The 27,668-nt window shown below is 54.4% G+C and overlaps 1 protein-coding gene across 1 annotated transcript; it reads right to left on the minus strand.

Moving 5' to 3' along the window:
• Positions 1 to 1,619: 1,619 nt before the first annotated feature.
• SUN3 (Sad1 and UNC84 domain containing 3) lies at positions 1,620 to 27,192 on the minus strand. Its single transcript, XM_051853187.2, has 10 exons — positions 26,926 to 27,192; positions 22,697 to 22,758; positions 17,165 to 17,268; positions 11,749 to 11,789; positions 10,429 to 10,588; positions 9,355 to 9,439; positions 8,471 to 8,586; positions 6,922 to 7,089; positions 3,784 to 3,876; positions 1,620 to 1,896 (listed from the first exon to the last, which is right to left on the minus strand). Exons 1-10 carry the CDS (start codon positions 27,048 to 27,050, stop codon positions 1,777 to 1,779), a joined length of 1,074 nt encoding a protein of 357 aa, XP_051709147.2. The 5' UTR covers positions 27,051 to 27,192; the 3' UTR covers positions 1,620 to 1,776.
• Between the last annotated feature and the right edge of the window lie 476 nt (positions 27,193 to 27,668).

Here is a 27,668-nt window from a genome sequence, read left to right on the forward strand (position 1 = left end):
GCCGGCCCCCTCCCATCAGGCCGGCCCCCCCCATCAGGCCAGTCCCCCCCCATCAGGCCGCCCCCCCCATCAGGGCGCTTCCCCCCATCAGGCCAGTTCTCCCCCATCAGTCCAGTTCCCCTCCATCAGGCCGGCCCCCCCCATCAGGGCAATCCCCCCCCATCAGGCTGGTCTCTCCCCCACACCAGACTGGTTCCCCCCATCACAGCACTTCTCCCCCATCAGGCCGGCCCCCCCCATCAGGCCGCCCCCCCGCCCCCATCAGGCCAGTTCCCTCCCGGCCAGGATGAGCCGCTCCAGATCCCGGATTCTCGTGAACTGAGCCATGTTGTGAGAATATTTTTTTTCTTAGACGAAGTTTTGAAGGGAGAACCAGGCACCGCTGGGTGCAGGGTGGTTTTTCAAGGCCGGAGGATTCTGCCTCAGCAGACCGGACGTCGCCCTTAATCTGACTTCCAGAACGGATGTAGTATTCATGGTAATGGCGACGCGCGTGTTCTAATGTGCAAGGCACAAAACTGCAAACAGCTTTTCTCTATCTTAAGACCTAAAACTGAAGCTGAATCCTGGTCGGCCTTGCTACCTGGAATACGTATGTCAAAGGACGAAAATCGTGGTAACACTGCCACGCTCAGATTACTTTTCTAGTAATAATTTAAAACCTCTCGGCCCCGAGAGTGCCCGGGCATTCCTGAGTTTTAATTGAGACCAAGTCGGGTTTATCAGTTCCGGAGAACTGAGATTGGACGGCGGAGGCTCCCAGCCAAGGACGGGGTAACTTTTTTTTTTTTTTTTTTTTTTGACAGGCAGAGTGGACAGTGAGAGAGAGAGACAGAGAGAAAGGTCTTCCTTTGCCGTTGGTTCACCCTCCAATGGCTGCTGCGGCCAGCGCACTGCAGCCGGTGCACCGTGCTGATCTGAAGCCAGGAGCCAGGTACTTCTCCTGGTCTCCCATGGGGTGCAGGGCCCAAGCACCTGGGCCATCCTCCACTGCACTCCTGGGCCACAGCAGAGAGCTGGCCTGGAAGAGGGGCAACCGGGACAGAATCTGGCGCCCCGACCGGGACTAGAACCTGGTGTGCCGGCGCCGCAGGCGGAGGATTAGCCTAGTGAGCCGCGGCGCCGGCCCTAACTTTTCCACTGCTGCTGGAAGTTGTCTTCACATGGGTATAAAACACCTATTTGCTTCTTTCTTTCTTTTTCTTGATTTTCGAAAAGCTTTGTTGTGGTCTTAGGCACTGCACTCTAACTGGTTCTGTGTGTTTATGAATGGTATTGAATCAGTGGCTGGTAAATTTACATCTGTGAACTTTCTAGTTTTCGTGGTTTGCGATGTTTTCTTTATGTCGAGGAGTTCATCAGATGTTCTGCCACTAGACATGGCCAGAACCCGTCACTCATTTGTACTTTTTACTTAAAAAGGACCAGCCGCTCATCCAGCAGCGTTTCCCGTGCCTCCAGTCCGGCGTCACAGAACAGTGGCGGCGAGGACACGGGCCCGGCGCAGAGGGGCGCACCACGGCCAAGGCCCGGAGGAGAGGCTGTTGGATCGCACTGTCTGTGACACGGCAGCACTCTGGCAGCCCGCATCCTTCAAAGCCACACTCCTGCAGGCTCAGTGAATTTGCTTTCGTCGTTTTATTAGTAAAATCCATTCACTTTTTACTAGAAAGTAGGAGCCACTTGGAGGCTTTCTGCCACTCCCCGTTTCCCTCCCTGGGGGGCAGAAGCCCTTGACTGCTCTGGACGTGTGGTCGCAGCCTGCCACACGGCTCTCTAGGTGTGGTCACTGGGGGTGCCGTGCACCCGGAATCGGTATAAGCAAGTGTACTGAGGGTGCCCCCAGTTGCTAAGGACCTTAAGTTTCACACACGATATGGATTCAGGAACTTCATGCTGAAAATAAAGAAAGCAAGCGTTAGTGCCTCCCAAGGACATCCCCGTCCAAGAATCCCAGTGAATGCGACCACTGTGGAAAATCCAAACTCTCTCTTGCCTTCCTAACACAAGCATTTCCAAGTGCTGACGGAATGGGTGAGAAAAGGAGCTGTGTTAAGCACAGCGCCCATGACCCGTCCAGCAGACGGGCAGGAAGGGAAGTGCCCGCCCTCCCACTGCTCCTGCCTCCCCGGGGAGGCCGCAGGGGGCTGGCTGCTGTGTGAACACCAGCTCTGTGCAGCCAGTGCAGAAGCGAAGGCATGAGTCCAAGCGCACGTGAACCTACAATCCGAAGTGAAACTTGGTCGTGGATTTGTCCTCACTTGGTATCTGCAGGGGGCTGGTTCCAGGACCCCCGTGGACACCAAAACTGGTGGCTGCTTGGGTTCTTTATATAAAATGGCATGGTGTCTGCATTCAACCCTCAAACCAATCCCCCCACCCCCACGGGTGCACTCAAAATCATGCCTAGGTGATGTGTAACAGCTAATCCAATGTACACGCTATCCAAGCCGTGGCTGTACAGTATCATTTAGAGAACAGTGACAAGACAAAGGCTGCACGTGTTCAGTACTGATGCATTTTAAAGACTTATTTATTTATTTGAAAGGCAGAGTTAGACAGACAGAGAAAGAGAGTCTTCCATCTGCTGGTTACTCCTCTCAAATGGCTGCAATGCTCAGGGCTGGGCTACACTGAAACCAGGAGCCAGGAACTCACTGGGGGCTTCCACATGGGTGGCAGGGCCCCAGGTACTTGAGCCATCGGCCACTGCTTTCCTAGATGCATTAGCAGGGAGCTGGATCAGAAGTGGAGCAGCTGGGACTTGAACTGCTGCCCAAATAGGATGCCAGCATTGCAGGTGGCAGCGTAACCTACTGTGCCACAATGCCAGCCCCTATTGGTGCATTTTTTAAAAATATTTTTGAGGGGCCAGTGCTGTGGCATAGCAGGTAAAGTTGCCTCCTGCAGTGTTGGCATTCCATATGGGCGTTGGTTCAAGTCCCGGCTGCTCCACTTCTGATCCAGCTCTCTGCTGTGGCCTGGGAAAGCAGAAGATGCCCAAGTCTTTGGGTCCCTGCACCCACGTGGGAGACCTGGAAGAAGCTCCAGGCTCCTGGCTTCGGATCAGCCTAGCTCTGGCCATTGCGGCCATTTGGGGAGTGAATCAGTGATTGGAAGACCTCTCTCTCTCTCTCTTTCTCTCTCCCTGCCTCTGCCTCTCTGTAACTCTGCCTTTCAAATAATAAATGAATAAATCTTTATAAAAATATTTTTGATCAATGGTTGGTTGAATCCAGAGGCAGAACCCATGGATAAGGAGGGCCAACCGTATGTTGTTTCTGACTTTGATTTCCTTGTGACTGACCAAGAAATGTCACAAAGCACTTGTTTTTATGTAAGATGAGATGCCTCGATCATGTCTTTGTTTACTTCTGGTGACTGAGAAATAAGGAAAAAATACTTCATATACCTCAGGGAGTTTATAAGCTAACTGTTGGGTTAGGAAGAGGAGTTTTACTACATTATCTGGTATTAAATAGTCCATCCACTTCATATTGCACCAACCCAACTTCCCTTAACCCAAGGAAGAGGAGAAAGCGGGTGGAAACCTAGCATCAAGGGAGCAGCAGAGTTAAGAGAAGAACTGAGATGGACAAAAATGCCCCAGCAGATGAGGACGGGTCTGACCTAGGAACCGCTTTTGTGTTTGCCTGTCTCACATGGAAGCACTTGGAGCTGACACCGGGGCTGAGATAAGCTGTAATCGCGTTTCTGTCTTGTCGAGTCTCGCACGGCACTTAGCATGAAGCAGCCCCACAAATCTCCCCGGGCACCTGTTACCTGCAGTTCAAACGTTTGAACGGTGGTTTCTGTCTTGTTATATATAAACTGACCCAGGAAAACTTCTTCCCCTTCACATTTTTTCATGACTCCCTGTAAAGACAGCACCAGACATGGATGTTATGATGTGTGATTCTTGGTTAAAAATGTCTCTGTGTGCCGGCCAGGGACAGGGCTAGTGCCCGTGCCCGCCTGTCCACCGAAGGGGCATTTGACTTAAGGGTTCACGAGGCCAGAGGCTGGCACAGGAGCGACTAGATAAATCGTGGAGATGACCAGAGTGGAGATAAAGCTGGGGTAAATGCAGAAAGGGAAGATAAATAGATTAGATGAGCGATCTATAATGGGTGAGGTAGAGGGAGCAGGGAGAAGACATGAAAGGTAGGTGGTAGATTGACAGATGAGAGAGATGACAGAGTGGGCAGATAAAAGAAAGACAGAGACATATAGAGCAAATCCCAGCATTAACTTTGGCCCAAGAACTGGATTTGCAGTCTGTTGGAGAAGTCCCCATGTTCACCCAAAGTCTTCCAAAATGAGATAAACTCCATCCAATCGCAGACTTTGATCACACAACGCCCTCCAAAGAACAGGAGCTTCTGACGACTGACAGGAACATTGACGTCCGCGTGCAGCTGCCCTGTGCATTTTGCCCCCTGCACCTCCGGATCGAGGCTGTGAGAGGCCACCACGCTGGTGTGAATTAATGTATCCTGTGACTCTAAGGCTTATTATAAGGCTTGGCTGATGGTCATTTCAAAGAACCTTAGAGCCCCAGTCCGTGGTTGGTCACTGCCCTCCCCAGGCCCTCAGCTGTGAGACACAGAATGGAGCCAAACCTAGTGGGTTGAGTCCTGCCTGTGACCTCGCCGGTGGCCCCACAGCCTTCTCTGTCCCAGGAGCTCCTCGGGGCGTGTGGGTGAGCTGATCCCTCCCACATGAAAGATACAGGATTCCTAGGCTCACTTGCCTGGTACCACGTTCCTGCGCCTCCAGAAGCAATGGACAACGGATGCTCTGATGAGAAGCTCACCCACGGGGCCCCACCATGGGCAGAGTTTTAGCCATCTTTCTGCTACTGCTGAGCCATGAATGCGACAGACAGATCACAGACACTGGAGGAAAGCTCTTTACAAGAAAGACAGAGATCCTGTAAACCAGGAAGTGGTTTGGAGATAAAGAGAAGGAGTCGAAGAAAACTGAACCAAAGTATAATTAATATCTTCAGAGGCATGAGAGAAAATCCTGCAGCCCTGAACATTTAAAAAAAAAAAAAAGAAAAAAGAGGTTTTATATAAGGGAGCGTTGGGGCTGGCACTGTGGTGAAGCAGGTAAAGCCGCCGCCTGCAGTGCCAGCATCCCATATGGACACTGGTTCGAGTCCTGGCTGCTCCTGCTCTCTGCTATGGCCTGGGAAAGCAGTGGAAGATGGCCCAAGTGTGTGGGCCCGTGCACCCACGTGGGAGAACTGGAAGAAGCTCCTGGCTCCTGGCTTCGGATCGGCCCAACTCCGACAGTTGCGGCCATCTGGGGAGTGACCAGCGAATGGAAGACCTCTCTCTCTGCCTCTATGTAACTCTGCCTTTTAAATAAATAAATAAATAAGTTTTTTATAAAAGGGAGTGTTTGCAAAAACAAAAAGCCTTAGGAAGTAAAATCATGACAGCAGAAAGGAAAAATTCAATACAGAGGTAAAAGTATAAATTGATAAAATCTCCCAGAAGGTGGAACGAAAAAAATAGAGGATGAAAATGACAGAAAGGACTTTTTAAAAATAATAATTAGACAAGAAGCTGAACTCTCAGGATGCTGGAATGAAATGTCACAATAGCAGTCCTGTGTCAGGACTACCAGGCAAGCAGATGGGAGGAGGTCAGAGAGTTCAGAAGCAATATCCAAACGAGGAGGAGGAGGAAGGGAGGAAAGTAGGAGACGTGTGAGTTCTCTGACATGAATTAACACAGTGCGAGGACAGTCACACTGCCAAAGAAACCTTTGGGAATGTTTTAGTGATAGAAATATAAAAAACTAAGCAAATTAAATAAAAATATGGCAGTTGTGTTCAGAAACATGCAAACATCATACAGAAAACAGTATTCAGATACAGTGCATGGTTCAGCTGAGAACAAGTGAATACTGCCTACAACAAAAGTAAGATGCACAGCCTAGCAGAGCCTAAACATTGCACACGGGTTCACCCGGTGACCGAGCAATCCCAGCCTTGGGCATCTACCCACGAGAAACACCTACCCAGATGTCCACACAGAAACCTGCACACAGGTGTAGCAGCAATGTTCATGATATCCATAGAAAGTGGGAACACATCAAATGCCCACTGACTGATGAGGGGATAAACAGATGTAATACACCCACACACTGAGACATCAGTCAACGATGGAAGAGAAGAGATGTTGACATACGCCACAAGGATGCAGTTTCAAAATATTGAGAAGCGAAAGAAGCCACTCCCAGAAGACCACACGCGTGACTCTGTGTGTAGGAAGCGTCTGGGACAGGTAAACGCTCCGGGACAGCGCAGATCAGCGGAGAAGCAGAACTGACGGCCAGGGGCCATGGGTTTCTGTGGGGTATAAAGTGTGCTAAAACTGACTGATGATGGACACACATCTGGGGACACACTAAAACCATGAGGTTCACTTTAAGTGGGTGAATTCAACGGCATGTGACTTATACGTCCATCAATCCGTGCATCTAAAAAGTCAGACATAAAGATATTGAGAGGGCCGGGGAACCATGGAGATGTCAGCAGGTCACAACCAACACTCAAAACTCAGGAGGCAACAGCCAACGTGAATACGGAGACAAACACCACACGAACCAAACACGCGGGAAGCTCCCAGCGGAGGGACAGCGGGACCAGGAGCCACTGCCTTGTGACGGACCTCGTGGAAACCTCGGGTTTTAAGTCGTACGCGTGTAAGTTCGGTGACAGTAAAAAATGAAATGAACTAATAGAACTCTGCCGGTCCACATCTGCCCCTGGACCGGTGAGAAGTGGAGTCACAGAGTAAGTGACCCATAGTTGATTGCACAGCAGGATGGGTGTGCAGCTCCTGTTTCCTGGGCAACCGTCTCCCTCCCAACCCACTCCCAACAACAGACTGGACAGCTGCTCACATAGACAGAGAACTCCTTGGGTGCGCTGGAGATGTTTCCTGAGGGAGACACCTTCTCAGAAATGTGCTCTAAGGTGACAGCCGAGGGCACGATCTTCCTGGCAAGCTTGATCAGGGCGTGCCCCTGGGACCCCGGGAAGGCCCAGCACTTTCCCGGGTGGACGTCCGGCTGGAAAGGAAACACGGGTTGACCTCTGAGCTGGTGCAGTGAGCCCACCACACTGCAGCGAGAATGGCGATCGACTGCCTGCCACATGAAGGCATGGTGCAGGGTGCCCACCCGACAGGGACTTCGGGACCCCCAGGTTTTGTGGCTCTTCCAGAGCGCCCTGTCACAGGCATGTGCGCCTGTGTCTCTGCCTGGGCTGTGAGCTGCGAGGAGGTGCAGTGTTCCTGGTGAACAGCGATGTGTGGGGGGTGAGGATGGTGGTGGGAGCACTGGGGGGGGGGGCTGACGGGGACGACGGCGGCAGAGGAAATGGTCACCACAGTGGTGGTGCCAGTGGTGACGGATGTGAGGATCACGGTAGCACCGGTGGTCGTGGTGATGAGGTGGTGACTGGGTGACAGTGGCACAGGCGGTGGGCTGGTGATAGTGACTGAAGCAATGCCAGTGACGGCGGGGATGATGGTGACGGTGATGTTGGTCCTGGTGGTACAGAAGAGGAAGGGGTCTCACCATCTTCTGAATCAGACACCGTAGCCAGGAACAGATCCGAGGGCTTCCCTGAAGGCCCTCTAACTTGGGGACTTACTTCAGGTGTGTGGATCGTGAGAAGAAGTATTTTGCCTTTCAAACTGAACTGAGAGATCCAGTGGGAATCCTACCTGGCCATGTCTCCTGTAACAACTGGACTGGATAAGCACAGGTGGCCCAATAGCACTGAACACAGTCCTAGCACTTGGGGCACGAGCACTTTCAGTAAAGTGTGACTGACCAGTTGTCAGCAGAAGGGAAGGCTAAAGAATAGATTTTTTTTTTTTTTTTTGACAGGCAGAGTTAGACAGTGAGAGAGAGAGACAGAGAGAAAGGTCTTCCTTCCATTGGTCCACCCCCCAAACGGCTGCCACGGCCGGCGCACTGCGCTGATCCGAAGCCAGGAGCCAGGTGCTTCTCCTGGTCTCCCATGCGGGTGCAGGGCCCAAGCACTTGGGCCATCCTCCACTGCACTCCTGGGCCACAGCAGAGAGCTGGACTGGAAGAGGAACAACTGGGACAGAATCCAGCGCCCCGACCGGGACTAGAACCCTGGGGTGCCGGTGCCGCAGGCAGAGGATTAGCCTAGTGAGCCGCAGCACCGGCCAAGAGTAATTTTAAAAGGTATAGAACAAATACATTCTATTTGATAAGCAGATAGTTTACTGATCTTAAAATAATAATAATAATAATAATAATAATAATGAATCATTCATAGTTCATGGCCCATAAATAGGAAAAGGAGATGATTTCCGGTTGGGTAATGGGTTCAAGGGCTCTTACACGGCCTCCGTTTTCCTACCTTCATGATAAAGCACAAGAACAGAATCCTAAAGCTGAGCTTAGCTTGTACCTGAAGAATGACATCCGGAGGCATTTCATAGTTCAGGAACCCTATTCCGTGCCAGTACAGTTTTGCTTTGTCGTTTTTGTAGCTTTCTGAGGTTCCAGACTCAATGATGGAGGCTCCTACAATTGCAGAGTAATTAGAAGCAGATCACACTGTCCAAAACACATCAGCTGCGCTTTAAAACACTGTTGGATAATTATAAACAAGGTAAAATTCATACTGATAGCAGCTACGGCACGTCTGTCCCAGTGCCCGGGGGAAGGCGTCACAACTCGTCCAAGACTGACACCACGACAAAGTGCTGAATTCTGCAGTACTTGGATTTGAAATGCAAATGGTATGTGGATCCCATGCGTTATCCAAGGGGAAACACGGGACTTCTTATTTGAACCGGTCATGTGATAAAGGACACTTCTGTCTGTCCCATTCATCAAAAATAAGAGAAGCAGAAAAGCAACCACGAGTTCTTCGTAGGCTCCTCCGACAGGCAGGGGCCCGCAGCGAGGCCCCTGGCCACTAATCCAGGGGGACAACACTTTGTAAAAAGGGCCTTGAAGCCTGGGCGTTTAGAGGAGCAGCGGCAGATCCTTCAGCGCACAGGGCACCCCCAGCCCCGCCCGGGCCCCCCAGCTTCCTCCGCAGGCTCCCAGCGCGGGCTCTCCAAGCTGCACGGCTCCCAGTAACGGTTTCCAACCTCCCCGTTACTACCCAGGCTTACTAAACTCCCCCCTCGCAAGGCACCAGATGGACGGACGTGTCCCTCCGGCAGGTAAGCTATAATAATTGCAGTAACCAAAGTGGTAAGCAAACGGACGCAGAGCGGCGCGGAGGCTCCACGCGTGTCTGCGCGCGCCGTCCGCGCGCCCGCTCCCTGCCTCTGTACTCACCGGCTGACTTCAGGGCATAATCAGCCATCTGCACTTGGTCCTCTCTCAACTTCTTAAGCACGTAGTTGACCAAGTGTGACATTTCCTGCACAAATGCGAGACATTTTTCTGTGAATCTCTGCTGCTCGTGTTTTGATGCCTCGCTTCACTGATTTGCACCGAAACTGCCCACTCTGCAAGGCACAGCACCTGCCGCCGAGCCAGGCACCGCACGTGGGGTCGGGAGGTCACCGTCCGGCCAGCGCACATGGGGCACCAAAGCCTGGGATGTGTCAGGGACCCGCACGCCTTCCCGCGGGCCGACACCTGCAGTGCAGCACTCTGGCGGCGGGGCTGCGTGAGGGGGGGCTGCAGCAGGACAGCGGCTGCGCCCCGCTCTCCTGGGTGCCCAGCAGAGCAGTCGTTTTGCGGTTATCTGGGAACCCAGACGGCTCTTGACGACCGCGCGGTCGCTGATACCAGAGCTTCAGGCTCCGGAGGACGCTCCGATGTCAGCACAAGGAAGGACGGGCAGCGTGCCTGGGAGCTGGAGCCCCCACCGACAGGCGCAGGTGGGCAGCATCACAGAGCGGACGTTACAGAGGGGAAGCGCGGAGGGGGAGGGGGAGGGGGACGGGGGGGGGGGGAGGAAGAGAAGGAGGAGGAGGGCCTACTCGGCTGAATACAGCAGGGGGCGGCAGTGGGTGGAGGCTGCGGGTTCTGAGCCGCCCCTTGTTTTGGGTTCTAACTGCGGCTGTGTAGGTGGGAGGCGGGAAGGCCTGTGTGGGTGGGAGGCGGGCAGGCCTGTGTGGGTGGGAGGCAGGGCAGGCCTGTGTGGGTGGGGGCCTGTGTGGGTGGGAGGCGGGGCAGGCCTGTGTAGGTGGGAGGCGGGCAGGCCTGTGTGGGTGGGAGGCAGGGCAGGCCTGTGTGGGTGGGAGGCAGGGCAGGCCTGTGTGGGTGGGAGGCGGGGCAGGCCGCAGTCCCGGTGCTCCCTGGGCCACCGCACGCGTGAAGAAGTGGCCAACCCCAGGGAACGCAGAGAAGTCAGGGCGGAGCGCGAGGACCGGCCGCGGACCCCGCACCGTGCCGCCTTGCCTCGTCCGGGTCCGCGGCCCCGTCCTGGTCCTGGGCGGCCCTCCAGCTGCGATTGTGCGCGCCCTCCTGCAGCTCCCTCAGCAGCACCTTCAGGGCGTTGATTTGTTCGATGAGAAACAGAATTTCTCGGAAATTGTTCTCCAGAGTCTGGCTTTCCTTCCTGCGAGGGGAGACGCACAGGGTGAGAGGGGAAGCCCGGGTCACCGGCGAGGATGCGGCGTGTTAGTGTTGAGGACGTGAGCTCTCCCGTGAGGGGAGAGCAGGTGCGGTCTGCCCACGGGCGCTCTGCACCGCGAGGAACGCCTGGGCACGCGGCGCCTGGCCTGCTCCCTGGGGGCAGGGCTCAGCCTTCCTGCCGCTCACTGGCGGGATCAGGAGCCTTCCACTGGGATGCCTGTCTGAAGTCAGTGCCCTGGCAAGCCAGGCGTGGTTGGGGCAGCTGGGAGCAGCCGCCTCGCGCCGGCAGAAACGCGTTCCACTGCTCTCACAGCTTAGAAATTACTGGTAGGGAGAAGAAGAAGATGCCCGGGAACAAGATATTTGTATTGAAAAAACCAGAAGAACTATTTGTCCAGTATTTTTCCCCAAAATGCAAAAAGATGCCAATTTAAAATTGGGAAAAATACAAACATTTCAAAGAAATAAGCACTGAAGTTGTGCTGTGTTTCAGTTTTTATTCTGTGCACAGAACTTGCGGCAGAATAGCGATAGTGACTTCGTGCCCCACTGCACTTCCCAAGTGTCGCAGGCACGTGGGGTCAGCTGAACGCCCCTCCTAGCCCAGCCACTATGCACACGTGCTCTGAAAACTGAACCCTGGCCAGCTCACACATCCGGGCTGCTTTCACGTTCTCTGATCATCAGTGGTTCTGAGAGCCCGTCCCAGGACACAGCCCCTTACGGGATGAGCCGCAGAGGTCAATATAAAGGCACAGGTGACCTTCTGAAGTCACAGAAACGCTGTCTTGTTTCAGAACTACTTTAGCTTATGCGAAAGACGGAGAAAGAAGAGCTGCCCCAGGTCCACTCCTCACCGTGGGCGGCGTCATTCCCTGCATTCCTTATGCTCTCTGCACAGAGGGAAAGGAAGAGGGAGGGAGGGGAGGGAGGGAGACCGGCACACCAGTCTGCCGTTCATTTCAAAACGGCATGTCTGGTTCTATTCGAGTTTATCGGAAGGAAGCCCCTCACTGGGGCAGGCGCGTTGCCCCCAAACAGATCCTCTGGGGGTGGGCAGGAGAAGGGCGTGCGGTGACTGTGTCCGCTCATGGTTTCACACAAAGGCCTCAGTGCCGGGACTCACGCGGGAGGGGCACTCACTTCAGAAGCTCCAGGTGCTCCTTAGGCATTCGAAGCCGGGCCTGCAAGGAGAGAGAAGCACTGGACAACCGCCCACTCCAGCCGTGCTCCTTCTCCTTCCCCTCCTGGACCCCGGAGATGCAGAGCACGGAGACGCAGAGCCGGGCACACGCGCACGCTGCGAGGCCCTGCGCCTTCCCCAGCCTCGCCTGCACTCTGGTTAGCTGAGGAGGGGTGGGTATCACAGGCCTCCTCTCCCCTGGTGAGAGCTCTTGGATGGCACATCCTTTCCCGAGGAGGAGGAGGAGGAGAGGCGGGAGGAGGAGACAGCAGCACTAGGGAGCACGTGGCCTCGCAGAGGGACGAGTGCTCTGGCTCAACTCTGTAAACGAGGCGGGGTTCTCCCCTTTTTAATAAGAAGGGGATGCGATTTCTTTGGAGTCAAATCAGCAGTAACTCTCAGGGGGTGGCGGCACAGCCCCGGCCCTGCCAAGTGTCGGCTCAGGAAGGTTGCGCGTTTGCACAGGTCTGGCCCGGGGAGACAGAGCTGCTGTCTTGGACATGGCGTGTAGCAGGGTCAGTAAGGGGGTGGACCCCGGAGATGCTGGTGGGCACTTGCTCACATATGAGGTACCCTGGGGCCGTTGGCCTGGGCATGGGCTGAAGCCCCACTCACCCACCCTATCCGCCTGTATACAGCATGGGGCAGGCATGCACACATACACACTCACACACTGATGCACACATTCACACGTACATACACACTGGTACACACACACCCATAACCATGGGCTTCACTTCAGTGCACAGACACTTCTACACATACACCCTTACTGGTGCACACACACTCATAACTATGCACACTCACATTCACACTCACACAGGCACACACTCAGACACACATGCACACACTCTCATACACATACATACCTACAGGTGCACACACACAGGCACATGCATGCCTACTGGTGTGCACTCACACAGGCACATACATGCACACACGCTCCCACACACAGACACACTTACTGGTACACACACACTCACACAGGCACATACATGCACACACACTCCACAGACATACACACTTACTGGTACACACACTCACACAGGTACATACACAGTGGTACATAGACACTCATAACCATGGGCTTCACTTCAGTGCACACACATTCCACACACATACACACTTACTGGTACACACACTCATAACCATGTACACTCACAGGCACATACATACACACTCCACATACATACACACTTACTGGTACACACATTCACACAGGTACATACACAGTGGTACATACACACTCATAACCATGGGCTTCACTTCAGTGCACACACTCCTACACACATACACACTTAGTGGTACACACACTCATAACCATGTACACTCACACAGGCACATACATACACACACACTCCACATACATACACACTTACTGGTACACACAGCCATGCACACTCACACAGGCACACACTCAGACACACATGCACACACTCTCATATACATACACATCTACTGGTGCACACACACTCACACAGGCACATACATGCACACACACTCTCACATACATACACACTTACTGGTACACACACACTCACACAGGCACATACATGCACACACACTCCCACACACATACACACCTACCGGTGCACGCTCACATACACGGGGCACCGGGGGAGGTCGCTGTTACCACCTGCTGTGTACAGTGAGAAGAGGAGTCGAATGAGACGGCACCAGTGTCAACTGTGCAGAGGCCGACCGTGGCACACAGGCAGGGCAGGGAGAGCGGGGAGACAGGAGATCTGGCGAGAGGCCACTGGGGAGGACCGGCCGCGCTCCCAAGGAGCGGCCTCAGACCTTCTTTGCCTACGCTTGGACTCGCCTTCCCGACAGATTCCACTGAACACGGTTCATCATCCGTGAGGAGCCCAGCACAGCGAGACCACAGTGGAGGGAACAATCCGCCCTCCTGGGCTTAAACCCCCAAACGAAGTCTTGCAGGAGTCCAGCAGTGGCGTCTAGAGCTGTGACCCGTGGTGGCCTCCTCCCACCAGGCTGAAAGCAGACACTGTGTGTCCACCATCAGCCCCTACAGCAGCGGAGCTCACACTGAGCCCCCACAGACCTCGGCGCGCCTGCGTGAGTGTCCTGGGGCTGTGGCACAGGCAGCCACGCCTGGGCAGCTGACCGCGGCAGCTCCACTCACCGTCCTGGAGGCTGGGACAGCTTCTGGGAGGTCCTGCTGTGTGCGCCAGGGGTGCCCCGCCTGTCGCTGACTCTCCTTGCCCGGCTTCCCCCTGTTCTGTGTCTTCCGTGGGGACGCCTGCCATCGCGTGTGGGGTCCACGTGGGCAATCACAGGCAGCTTCCTCTCCAGACCCTTGATGACATCTGACAAGGCCTATACTCCAAGCCAAGGTCCCACTCACAGGTGCTAGGGCTGGACGTGGACGTGTCGGTGTGTGTGCGTGTGCGAGTGTGAGTGCGTGTATGTGTGGGGAGGCTACAGTGCCCACCCCACCCACGTGCTATGTGGGGGAGAACGGCCGTGTGCGGGGGGGGGCTACAGTGCCCACCCACGTGCTATGTGGGGGAGAATGTTCCACTTTTCTCCGCAGGTTAGCCTGCTCCTCTGCTTCAGGCTCGAGTGCTGCCCAAACAGCGCCGTGCCCAGGGGACATTTCACAAACGCTTCTGTGTGGCGCACGGCGACCGACGGCCGTGGAAGAGGGCTCAGTGGTTGGCACAGGGACAGACCAGGGCTCCTGTGCCTTCCTCCCTGCTGAGCAGCCATCCTCCTCCTCAAAGGGCAGCTGTGCTGGGAGCTGTCAGGGGAGGCAGCGGGTCTCAGTCCCCACTGCGGAAGTCCCGTCGTTCCGTCTGCCTCCCTGTCCCGTTCCGGCTGCAAAAGGACTCCAGGAAACACCCCTCCCATTGCTGAAAAACAACTGGAGCGGTCCTCAAAAACTAGACGTCCCCACCATTTTGGAAACAGTTTTGATTTGCCTCATTCCGGGATCCTTTCAGGCAGATCCCACTGCAAGAACACAAACCACGCAAAACCACGGAGGACAAAAACCCAAGTGGGGACTGCAGAGGGGAAAGGAGGGAACGTGGGCCGGGCCCAGGCTTGGTGAGCCACGGGCTGACCACGTGGGGCATGGGGAGGGGTGGCCAGCGAGCAAACCCAGCACCCAGAGTAAAGCCCAGAACCGGAGGCGCTGCGGGGGCGGCTTGGAGTGTGGTCGGTGATCCTCTGCCAAGCTCCGTGGGCTGGTGGCCGCTCTGCAGGGCCCAGGGCCACGCAGCAGGAGAACGTGGGCACGTCCTGCACCCGCTGGGCGAATGTCCTCTGCAGCCGAGCTCTGCAGACGCCCTGCCCCCAGCAGGAACCACAGGCCAAGGGAGGGCCTTGTGCGGGGGCAGCGCAGTCAGCTGAGTAGGTGTGGGACTTCAGCCTCCCCAGGAATGCGAGCACACTTACTGGTACACACACACAGCCACACACAGAGCCGCCGACTGCTTTTCATGTTTTTTTCCCACATAATGTTGGCTGCGACTCAGACTTGACGTCTCGGAACCCGGCTCCGGGGTAGCTCAGCTGGGACAGCCCGTGCGGGGAAAGCAGTGTCTCACGTGGCCGTTCCATTCTCTTCTCAACAAAACCCCGGAGGCCTCTCATTTAAAGCCACGTGGAAGATGCGCCGGGTGAATGGCTAAGACTGACGCTCAGCACGGGCCTCGGATGCCAGGATCTCAAACAGCCTGAGATCACTCTCGTGGCAGTGGTGATTCGTCAGTCGCCCTGGCGATGCGCAGGACCAGGAGACTTCTGCCCAGCACACGGCAGCGAGCGGATGCAGGTCGGGTCTCGGTGCCACCTGGACTGGCTGCAGGCCACTGCCCCATCGCTCTGACCTGGCCCTGATCTCCACGTGGGTTTAGCGGTGCTCCTGGTTAAGGATTTTGAGGATACGGTGAAGTGTGTATTTCACGTGCCGATGCTCTCTCCTGATGCGTGACTGTCATCACCACCCCGTCCCCTCTCTAGCACTGAGTTCCAGCGCAGTGTATCCTGAGTAGACGCAAAGACGAGCGCAGGGATTTAGCTGCAAGGATGCTCAGTTTTGTTGTTTTTTTTTTTTTTTTTTTTTTTTTATCTGTTTGACAGGTAGAGTTATAGACAGAGAGAGAGAGAGAGAGAGAGAGAGAGAGAGAGAGAAAGGTCTTCCTTCTGTTGGTTCACCCCCCAAATGACTGCTATGGCCAGTGCGCTGCGCTGATCCGAAGCCAGGAGCCAGGTGCTTCTTCCTGGTCTCCCATGGGGTGCAGGGCCCAAGGACCTGGGCCATCCTCCACTGCCTTCCTGGGCCACAGCAGAGAGCTGGCCTGGAAGAGGGGCAACCGGGACTAGAACCCAGCACCCACATGGGATGCCGGCACCGCAGGTGGAGGATGAACCAAGTGAGCCACAGCGCTGGCCCCATTCGGGGTTTTAATACTGAAAAACTGACAGCAGTTCCGTTGTTCAGAATTAGCATTTATTGAATATGTTGTTCACGGGCACGTTACTCAGCCATAAAATGCTGTTACAAAACAGTGTCTAGACAGTGAGACATGTTTAAAATCCATGGTTAAGGGAATGAAAAGCAGCCACGACACAGCGTCCACTGCCTGCGGCGTGGGGTCTGGAAAGAGCTCACAGGGGAGTCAGCCACAGTCGGGCTCTGGTTTCGGGGGTCTGTGCGAAGCCCAGCGCCACACTGGCCAGCAGAAGGAAGGCTCACGGCACAGCCTCAGCCTCACGGCGAGTCCTGCACTAGGAAGCACAGCCTCAGACGTGCCGGAGGGAACGGCTCAGCGGAGCATGCCCGTGGGGCCGCAGCTCAGGGAGGGGACCCGCCACAGTGCGGGGTGGGCGGGGAGCAGGACGCCTTCTGAAGTGGGAGGAGCAGCGCAGTCATTCACTCACTCATTCATTCACTGAGCACCCACGTGCCTGGGGCGTTTGTGCCCTGGCCACAGCTCTGTCAGCTCCTCCCTCTGCTCTTTCAAGGTCTGAGCGTAGAGTGGACAAAGCTCATCCTGGACTGCTGGGGAGGTGGCCCGGGGATGGGGGCCCAGAGAGGCCTCGGTGGAAGCCCCAAGCACCGAGCAGCCTTCAGGATGTGGACAGCACCACACTGAGCAGCGGCGGCAGGTGAAGCGGCACACGGGCACGTTTGCCATTTTCTCTGTTTGGGGCTTCTCTGGGAGGAGAGGCTGTGCGGGAAATCTTGCAGCCTCTTATGCCAGAAGGCCACTGAATCAAACTCCGTTTCCTGCTTTGATTCTATCAGACGGGTGCACACAAGGCAGAGACAGCACACTGCAAGCAGGGCCCGCCTCGCTGTGTATCACACTGCACAAGTCACTAAACTCAGCTCAGTATTACCTGGTAATTATAGAGCCTTGACCCGAACTCGGCCACCGCGGCGTACAATTGCCTGGACGTCTGAGAAAACTCTGCTTCCTGCAGCCACTGCTGATTTCGCAGTCCTGGGGATGGAAAGACCAACTCTAAGGTGCTTCTCTCGACACAGTCATAAAGCATCTCGCGTGCGTCCATGGGAATTTCCCTGGGCACAGAGGGCATGCACATACGTTCTTAAAAAGAACATCGCGTCCCCGAGTGGCATCATGGAAAACGGGGACGCTGGTCACTCGGAGTCCACGTTCCACAGACATCACAGCGGGCAGAGGCTGTTGACCTCTGGAATCTAATCTCAAACACACGCAAGGAACGGAGGCCCGAGAACAGGGCATTTCTGCTGACTGCCCACCGGTCCTCCATCCCCAACACAGCACGGGCAGCCGGCGGGTGGCAGCTTCTGACCCGTCCAGGGTTTCCACAAGCGGCTGACACCACGGCTGCCCTCGGTTTCACCGCCCCCCTGGGCTGAGTGGCTCTGTGGGATGCGCACTCTGCCGGAAGGGTTCAGAGACACACACCGCTCGTGCCCGCCTGGGACAAAGAGCGGCAGATGAGGGACGTGGCAGACCACAGGTCGAGGAGGAGCAGGCAGCCCCTTGCAGGCAGCAGTGTTCCGGGACCGCTGCACAGGAGGGGGCGGGGGCAGCCGTGCAATGCGCACCTGCAGGACTGGATGGGCGAGGCCGCGAGACGGGCACTCGGTGTTCTGCGCAGACTTGGAGGTGGCCTGGACTTGCCTTGACAGAGTGCCCCAGTTTAGAGACAAGTGACAAAAACTTAAAAACTGGAAAAGTCATCTCTCTCTCTCTCTCTGTCTCTGAATGCAGCTTTTCAAGGACACATCTGTCCAGCCTTGAAGAAGCATCCGAGTTTGGAGCCAGGCTGCCACAGCTGACAGCGTGATGGGCTTCTCTCCGCCTCTGTGCCTTAGATCCATGAATGTAGGGAGTATCTATGAAGTCACGGAGATAATGGAATAGCACTTCCGTACGACAAGGAGCACAGCTGTATAAGCAATCTGAAAGTCACCACGTCAACAAACAGCTGCAGGCCAGGAGCCACAGCGGCAGACCCACGGGAAGGGACCCAGAGTTGCCGTCTGTGGTAGGCACAGCCCTGTTTCCAACTCAAGATCACAGAACCCAGAAAGAAACGGGGAAGCACAGCCAAGTCAAAGGAAAAACAGAAACCAGCCCTAAGGAAGCGCAGATGTTGGACTTCACAGCCAAAGACTCAACCATGCAACGTGCTCAAAAACCAAAGGAAACTGGGAGTGCCGTGCCTGAATGAGAGGAGAATATCAATAAAGGCAAAATCAAGAGGACCTACTGTGAGCCCCGGGACTGAGCAGCGGAGGTGAAGTGAACATTCAGCAGCAGGCTCCAACAGCAGGTTAAGGAGGGCAGGAGAGTCAAACAGTGCACCTGAAGACAGCGCTGCTGATCCTGAGTCCTGGGAGAAGGAGGAGTGGACACAGCCCGAGACCTGGAAGACATCATCTGTGGGTCACCGGCAGCCCCCGGGGGGGTCGGGGGAGGCCAGAAGCAGCACTGGAAGGAACGGTGGCTGCAAGCTCCCCGCATTCGGGGAAAAGCAGGGTCCACACCAGGACGCTCAAGAACTGCAAGCAGAACGCCTTGGAGGGACGACGCTGAACACAGCCCAGCCAGGCTGCAGAACGCCTTGGAGGGACGACGCCGAGGCACAGCACGACCAGGCTGCAAAGACGCGGAGAGAGGACCGAAAGCCGCACGAGGGCAGCGGGTTCTCGGCTGCACCGCCGCCCGACTTCTCAGCAGACAGCGGAGGCAGTGCGATCACCTATTTAATTTAAAGGCAAAAAACCAAAAGCCGTATTTAAGAATTCTACATCGAGCAAGACCACCGTTTGAAGTGAAGGAAAGACGAAGCATTGCCAGATAAAGAAGAGCTGCGGTGCCGTTACCACCAGCCGGCCCCACGAGAAGGCGGAAGAGAGATCTGGAGAAAGCAACTCAGCGCCGTGTGAGGGACTCATGATCTCTGGTAAGGACACGGAGGTGAACACGAGAGCCGGCGTGACTGGGCCTTCAGCCGGTCACTCCGTTTTCTATTTCCTACTTGGATTGAAAGACAAATGCACAAACCACAGTTGTAATTCTATGTTAGTAAGGATACAGCATGCAAAGAGGCGACTTTTTACGATAATGTGCAGAGGACCAGGGTGTTGTATGCGAATGAAACTAACTTGGCATCGATCCACATTATACGGTGATACATTTAGTGTGCTTTTGTAATTCCCTTTGGAACCACTAAGAGGATATCAACAACAAAGTGAAATAAGAGAAATCAGAACAATCCGTCACAACACAGCGGAAGGCAACAACTGAGGAAGTGAAGAACAAACGAAAAGGTATAAAACAGAAAAAAAGGAAAAGAAGTAAAATCTCACTTATCAAGTAATTTAAATGTAAATGGATTAATCTCTCCAATCAAAAAGCAGAGATGTATTTAAAAACACAATCCCATTATATACAGCTTACAAGAGACTCACTCTGGAACCTAAACTGAAAACTAAAGCTGAAAAATTGCAGGCCAGCACTGTGGCGGCGTAGAGGTAAAGCTGCTGCCTGCAGCGCCCACATCCCATATGGGCGTCTGGCTGCTCCTCTTCCGATCCAGCTCTCTGCTGTGGCCTGGGAAAGCAGTGGAGGATGGCCCAAGTCCTTGGGCCCCTGCACCCACGTGGGAGACCTGGGAGAAGCTCCTGGCTCTTGGCTTTGGATCAGCGCAGCTCCGGCTGTTGCAGCCAAGTGGGGAGTGAACCAGTGGATGGAGGAGCTCTCTCTCTCTGCCTCTCCTTCTTTCTCTGCGTAACTCCGCCTTTCAAATAAATAAAGAAATCTTTAAAAAATTTAAAAGATCTAAATAAATAGAAATAAACCCACGTTCATAGATTGGAGGACTTATTATTGTCAAGATGGCAATACTACCCACAGCTATCTACAGATTTAAAACAATCCCTATGAAAGTCTCAGAGGAGGAAACTGATTTATCAGTGACAGACAAATGGACAAATGAGACAGAGTCCAGAAATGAGCTCATACATCCACAGCCAGCTGAGCTTTTGGCGAGGGTTCCAAGACTGTCCAAAGATTCCCCTGGGGAAAGAATACTCTTGAACAACTGGTGCCTGGACACCTAGATATCCACATGTAAAACAGTGACACCAGAGCCCCGCTTTGCATGCGCACAAAAATGAACTCAGAGTGGACCAATGACAACGTTCATGTAAGATGGATCTTGTTTAAAAGAGCAACCCCAGACCCCAGGTGGATCAACGGTAACATTCACACAGAAGCAACCACAAACCCCCAAGCAGAACACGGGGCAGAGCTCCAGGACCTGATGCTTGGTGGTGGACTCTTGGTTCTATCACCATCAAAATCATAAACTTTCAGCCATCACAAGACGTTATCAGAAAGTGGTCAGACAACGATGGATTTCAAATCAAGCATCTGAGAAGGACCTACTCTCTAGAAATGTACAGGGAGCTCTCACACGTCACAACAGAAGCACAAACAAGCCAATAAAAAGATGGGCGAGTCCCTTGAATTGGCGTTTTCTCTGGGGAGCATAAGTTCACATGGGCAGTAAGTGTGTGAAAAGTGGCTTGGCATCGTTAGTCACTGGGGAAATGCAATCAAGACCATCTGGTACCACCTTACACACAGCAGGGTAGCTGTGGATGAAAATAATCTCACTTCCTAGAACTGCATCTATGAAAAAGATGAAATCTGTTTTCTTTATATTAATACAAATTTAAAAAAGAAAATAATTTGAACAATTTTGGAGAGGCTCCTCCCCTGCTGGTGGGAGTGACAGCGGCGTCATGACCATGGCTAGCTGTATGCTAATTCCTCCCCAGAAATTCCACTGCTAGGTCTACCAAGAGACTCCAGAGTGCTCATGCCAAAAATGAAATAAGTTTATTCAGGTTTAGGCAATTTTTAACTCCATGTATAGCTTTTTTTTCATATCAGGATTCCCCATGACCTTTCTGAGGGTCCCTTATATGCTCACAGGAATTGGAAACATCACATCACTACTCGCGGAAGCCAGACACGCTGAGATGGCCCAGTGTCTGTCAGTGGGTCTACACTGACAAGGGACGATGACTCAGCTGCACAAAGGCGTGAAGGCCTGATACACGAGGCAGCATGGACGAACCTTGACAACGTCACGCTGCAGGAGCCGGAGGGGAAGTTCACCTGTGTGGGATTCCGTGTGCACGGCGGGTTCAGAACAGGCAAATCTGTGGAGACTGAGTGCAGACGGGTGGTTGCTGGGGCCTGGGAGAGGGGCCACGGGCAGCAAGGGCACTTCCTTTGGGAAGGGCGAGGCGACTTGGGAACCAGAGGTGGGGCTCACACAGCCCTGTGGCTGGACACTGGTTCCCTGGGCGTGGCTGGTTCTGTATTGTGCAAATTTCACCGCAGTGAAATTGTTGAGTTCCACTGTAAGCAATGGCACACCGTTGGTGTCTAAAGGTGATCTGGCCCGTTCGCTAGCAGGCTGGCAAGCTGGGAACTGGGCAACACAGAAAGCAGCTGGCAGCCATTGCAAGGATAAAAACAAACGTGCATCTTACAGGGCGTAATTCCAGAGGGAGAAGAGTTCTGAACTTCTACAGAGCTCCACGGCCCACGCTGTGTGCCCCGACCCGGGTGCTCACTGGGGATGGCAAAGAGCTCACAGGCCTGGGAGGACCTTCCACCACGGCGGTGACAAGACGGGGCAACAGTGGCAGGGCGGGGAGGGCCACCTGAGTGAACCCGTCCCAGGTCAGCAGAGGCGAGGCCGAGAATGCAGGAAGCAGAGCAAGCCAGGAGGTGTGCAGTTCCTGGGGGACACCAGAACCTCCCGGGTCCGGACGAGGACCCCGGCTGAGGCTGGCACTCCCAGCATGCCAAGCTGCAGTTAACAGGTGGACCTTGCACCTTGTGTACCTGAGCCAGCAGTCCAGGTATACAGGTGCAATCACAAACACACCCAGAACTCATACCAAAAGCTATCTCATGGCAGTAACTGGGCACTCTGCCTCAAGGGCCAGCAGTGAAGAACAGCTGCCCAGGGTTTGTGGAGCTGCCCAGTCTGGGACTACCCACCGCGTGCGCTGCAGTAACTTCCTGGAGCCACGCAGGAAGCAGGAGCCTCTGGCGGTCAGAATCTCTGAGTCGCTCAAACTTAGAAGAGAACACATGTGTAATATGTAAAGAATTCTTGATGTTAGTGCAACTGCTGTGACTTTAAATCACAATTCTAAGAGAAAATACTTTCTAAAGGTCCTAAAAGAAGCCTAAGTGACTTCTTACCATTAGAAACAGAAGACAGAAGGCTTCAACAATGGCACTTTCTGTGGCATTTAACTGCAAACATGAGCCACTCCGTTGCATCTCTCACTACAGCCACACCCTGTGTGATAGCATTAGGGGGCATTACCCTGAGACTTACCTATAAGAAGAAAAATCAGTGTAAACATGATACCTAGGGTAATCTTCCAGGAGCGAGGTATCCTAAACATAAAACAAAACAAAACGAAGAACTTAGCAATGCAACCGATCACCACTAGCCTTTAGCTTGGACGTTAGATTATACCTATTTTATCTGAGTCAACAAAGTTTCCTGTTCTCATTCTTGCTTATTCTAGGCTGAGTCTGTGAATTAACTTAATTCCCTTCTATAAAAGGTTTATTTATCTTATTTGAAAGGCAGAATTGGAGTGGGGGAGAGAAAGGGGAGGAGGGAGGGAGGGAAAGAGAGAGATCTTCCATCCACTGACTCACTCCCCAAATGGCCTCAGTGGTCAGCAGGGGTTGGTCCAGGTTTCTGAAACCAGGAGACCCGATCTCCATTTGAGTAGCAGAAACCCAGGCACTCAGGCCATCTTCCATCGCCTTCCCAGGCAAATCAGCAGGGAAGAAGTGGACCAGCCAGGACTTAAACCTGCACTCCAACATGGGTACCCGTGTTGCAAGCTGTGGTTTAACCTACTGCTCACAACATCAGCCCTAACAATTCTTAATCCATTATCTTTGAGGAAACAGTTTTCTCCTGGTGTATATATGTAGACACGCCCACACCCGTCACACACACATCACTGTTCTGTTGCTCTATGCCTATTTATACTCTATGCTGGTTAGAAGGAACAACAAAGGAGCTTTGCCTAGAAGTCTTGAATGAGCTAAAAGCAAAATGAAGGAAAAAGGTCATGCTCTGATTTTTTGAAATTAGGTATTAAGTTAAAGAATGTTAAAAAAAAGTCTGAAAAAATCCTTATGTCATCCTAACTTTTCCCCTGCCTTATGCTGAAGTACAGGAAAGTGTGCCAACCCTAACCACACAGCCATGGGCCTGCAGAGTGGACAGAACCACACAGCACCAGCATCCTAACCGCACAGCCACAGGCCTGCAGAGTGGGCGGATCCACGCAGCACCAGCAATTCTAACCATACAGCCACGGGCCTGCAGAGTGGACAGAACCACACGTCAGCAATCCTAACCACACAGCCACAGGCCTGCAGAGTGGACGGAACCACACAGAGTCAGCATCCTAACCGTAAAGCCATGGGCCTGCACAGTGGCCGGAACCACGCAGCGTCAGCTTCCTAACCACACAGCCATGGGCCTGCAGAGTGGACAGAACCACACAGAGTCAGCATCCTAACCGCACGGCCACAGGCCTGCAGAGTGGACGGAGCCACGCAGCGTCAGCATCCTAACCGCACAGCCACAATCCTGCAGAGTGGACGGAACCACGCAGCGTCAGCATCATAACCACACAGCCACGGGCCTGCAGAGTGGATGGAGCCACACAGAGTCAGCATCCTAACCACACAGCCACGGGCCTGCAGAGGACGGAACCACGTAGCGTTAGCAATCCTAACCACACAGCCACAGGCCTGCAGAGTGGACAGAACCACGCAGAGTCAGCATCCTAACCACACAGCCATGGGCCTGCAGAGTGGATGGAGCCACACATCAACAATCCTAACCACACAGCCACAGGCCTGCAGAGGACGGAACCACGTAGCATTAGCAATCCTAACCACACAGCCACGGGCCTGCAGAGTGGACGGAGCCACACAGAATCAGCATCCTAACCACACAGCCACGGGCCTGCAGAGTGGATGGAACCACACAGCACCAGCCAGAACCAGAAGCAGGGCACCCTCAGCACCCTCCCCTACAGAGGCGCGTGAAGCCCTGGTCTGAGATGTGGCTGTACCTGGAGCTGAGGTCTTGGGAGCTAAACAAGGTGACGTGGGGTCCTAATGGTGGGCCCAGTCTCCTAAGATTGCTGTCTTGGTGAAAGACCGGATCATTTTCTCTCTCTGGGCACACAGCAAAACGGGTACAGGAGGACCCAGTGAGAAGGCATCCACCCCCAAGCCAGGCTGGGAGCCCTGGCCAGAGACAGAACCAGCGTGAACTTCCATCTTGGACTGGCAGCCTCCAGAACTGAGAGAAACCAACTTCTGTGCAAGCCACTCAGAGTGTGGATTTTTTTTTAAGGAAGTCAAGCAGAGGAACACATCTAGCCCATCAAAAGCTCCCCAGGTGCCCCGTGAGATCCTCCCCCTTCCCCTCCACCCACCAGCTCTCCTGAGCTCTGCCCCCACCAGCAAGCCTTGGCGGCTCTGAGCTCTGTGCCAGTGCAGCCAGGTGTCTGTGTGCTCCGTCCGGCGGCCTCTGCTCGGCATCCTGTCCACAAGGGTCGCCGAGGCCTTGTGTGTGGCCGTGGCTCACTCAGCCCCGTGACTGTGGAGTGTCCATCGCGGGACCACACCACATGGGTATCCATCCCAACAGTGTAGACATGCGGGGCTTTGACGAGCAATGCAACTGTGAGCGCTCTCCGTGTCTCACTCAGGGGCACTCCCAAGACGCTGCTGCTACAGGGGTGTGCACTTTGCATGCTACCAGGGATTCGGCCAGCTACAAGGGGTGTGTGCGCTACCAAGGATTCGGCCAACTACAAGGGGTGTGCGCGCTACCAAGGATTCGGCCAGCTACAAGGGGTGTGCACACTACCAGGGATTTGGCCAGCCACAAGGGGTATGCGCGCTACCAAGGATTCGGCAGCTTTACAAAGTGCCTGCAGTGAAAAGCTTTTCACACTCAATCTTTTCAAAAACCCTACAGGAAAACAAAACGAAAAGCAAAAAGCTAGCCACAGAGTCTGATGAACCAAGGCAGAAGCTGTGAGCTTCCGCACAAAGTATTGCTAGGGGGCGAAGCACAACATTCGTCTTAAAACTTAAGAAAAACCAGATTGGGGTGGATCGCTGGTTAATGAACTGCAGAGGTGACTCAGGACAGGAGAGCCTGGGTCAGGATGGAGGACGTGCGGGCGGCACTGGCCCCAGAATTCACGACACTTCAGCAACCTGGCCTCCAACTGTCGCCTGCTGGCCCCGCACTGGTCTCGTCCACCACCTGCTCCAAGAACAGGAGGGGGGACAAAGCAGACGACGAGGTCCAGAAGTGCTGCGATTCAAAGGGGACCCCAGAAAGCTCACGGAGGGGCCAGTGCTGTGGCCTACCGGGTTAAGCTGCCACCTGCACGCCGGTGTCCCATGTAGGCACCGGTTCCGTCCCGGCTGCTCCACTTCTGATCCAGCTCCCTGCTAGAGTGCCTGGGAAAGCAGCGGAGGAGGGCCCAAGTGCTTGAGCCCCTGAACCCATTTGTGAGACCCGGAAGAAGCTCCTGGCTCCCGGCTTTGGCCTGGCCCAGCCCTGGCTGTTGTGACCATATGGGGAGAACGCCAGCAGATGGAAGACCTCTCTCTCTCACTCTCCCGGAACATGCTACCCAATGCCCCAGAGAATCTTCGGAGGGCTCTACCCCTGCGTCCAGCAGCGTGCTCGCTGGCCACCCAGGTTTACGAGATGCTGCTAAAAGCAACCAAGAAGAGAGTTCTCCCACCTCTCCTCTCCAGGGAAGTAGAGTCTTGAAACTGTCCTGTCCCCTTAAGCATTATTGGTGGCGCGGGGAGTAGGCAGGGGTCCACTGTCAGCTATTCACAGATGGGCTGAATTAGAGCAAAAGTGAGGCCTCACCACATTTACCAAAGATGAGTTAATGACTGAAAGCCCCGGCTGCCAGGCTGTGCCGCGCCGAACTCCCATGCCCCCACTCGGCCTGTGGGGTTGCCCACCTAGCGTGAACGTGTCTATCATCACTGTGGTGCTCGGATGTGGCTCCTCTTGGACCGACAGCTCTCAGGCTTCCCTTTTCTCTCTACCAAAAGCCGTTTTCCATTAATTTCATTTTTTGTTTTCCCAGCGGGCAGCAGGTGGGGACACAAACAACAGCTCAGCTGTCTTTGATCCACCCATGCCTGCAGGCTTCCCTGTCGTCTCCCAGGCAACGTGGGTCTCCACTGCTAGACCGGTGAGCTGGGCCTCACCCAAGGGTGTGACAGATGCCATCGTGTCCAGCACCCCGTGGACGGCACACGCTGGACAAGCGTGCCCACCAAGGACGCCGTGAATCATTGGTAAGCTTCTAAGTCATTGCACCTGATGTCCCTCATTTCTCAAAGGACACCACGGGAAGTGCTGTGACGGACAGCAAGCTTCAGGGGAACGCTGGTGGTGGCACTGGCTGGGTGAGTGCCCGGATGGGCGGGGCACGAGTAGAGGGGAGGGCTCAGGGACCTGGCTCTGCTGATACCCACCCGTGTGCCTCGGGGTTTTCAGGCTCGGAGAGCAAACCCTGAAAGCTGGCGCTGCAGCAGGCTCCTTCGGGGCTGCCTCGGAAGAGCCCCACGACCCTCCTCAGCTGCGGCCGGCCACTCATCATCCTGGACCAGCGGCAGAGCCGGCGGCGAGGGTCACTCGCTCTCCCGTTCCTGTGGGGGGGGGGATGGAGCTGCACACCAGCAGTTTCTGCCTCGTCTTCCTCCTCCTGTCCCTCAGGGGAAAGCAGGAGGGGCAGCGGCCGGGGTGGGGCCCGCCTCCTCTATTGCATCACCTCTGAGCCGCCTCACAATGGCAGCCCGGCCAGCTCACCCAGGCCAGGCACCAGCACACCGCAGCCCTCTGCTGAAGCCGCACAGTCCTGCACCTCGTACCCGGTAAATCCATCAGACAAGACAGAGCCCCTCCCACCCAGCAAATCTGGATGTTCTGCTGTGTTACTCTTTTTTTAAATATCAGAAATATTCCCATTATTCTATTTCCCACCGAAAACTACAACCTGAACGTGGATGGATTCCATTTCTGTGTGTTTCTGATATTTTACTGCATAGGTATGAATCTATATAGTATGGTTTTTGTAAATTGAAATAAATGATATTGCGCCCTGATCTGACTTGCAATGTTATCTACCTGGAAATGTATTATTGCAGTTCACTCACCGAAGCAGCTCGAGGACTTTTTTTTTTTTTTTGACTTTTTTATTTATTTGAAAGGCAGTGAG

This window comes from Oryctolagus cuniculus, chromosome 16 (genome assembly GCF_964237555.1).
Source record: "Oryctolagus cuniculus chromosome 16, mOryCun1.1, whole genome shotgun sequence".
Taxonomy (NCBI): Eukaryota; Metazoa; Chordata; class Mammalia; order Lagomorpha; family Leporidae; genus Oryctolagus; species Oryctolagus cuniculus.

Excerpts from the sequence above, each read along its gene's own strand:
- SUN3 (XM_051853187.2), bottom strand. The coding sequence starts at position 27,050 with ATGATGAGTGGCCGGCCGCAGCTGAGGAGGGTCGTGGGGCTCTTCCGA. Across the intron at positions 11,790-17,164 it reads CAAGGCTCTATAATTACCAG|GCCCGGCTTCGAATGCCTAA; the intron begins GTAATACTGAGC and ends CTCTCCTTGCAG. Across the intron at positions 1,897-3,783 it reads TTCAAACGTTTGAACTGCAG|CATGAAGTTCCTGAATCCAT; the intron begins GTAACAGGTGCC and ends CTTTATTTTCAG.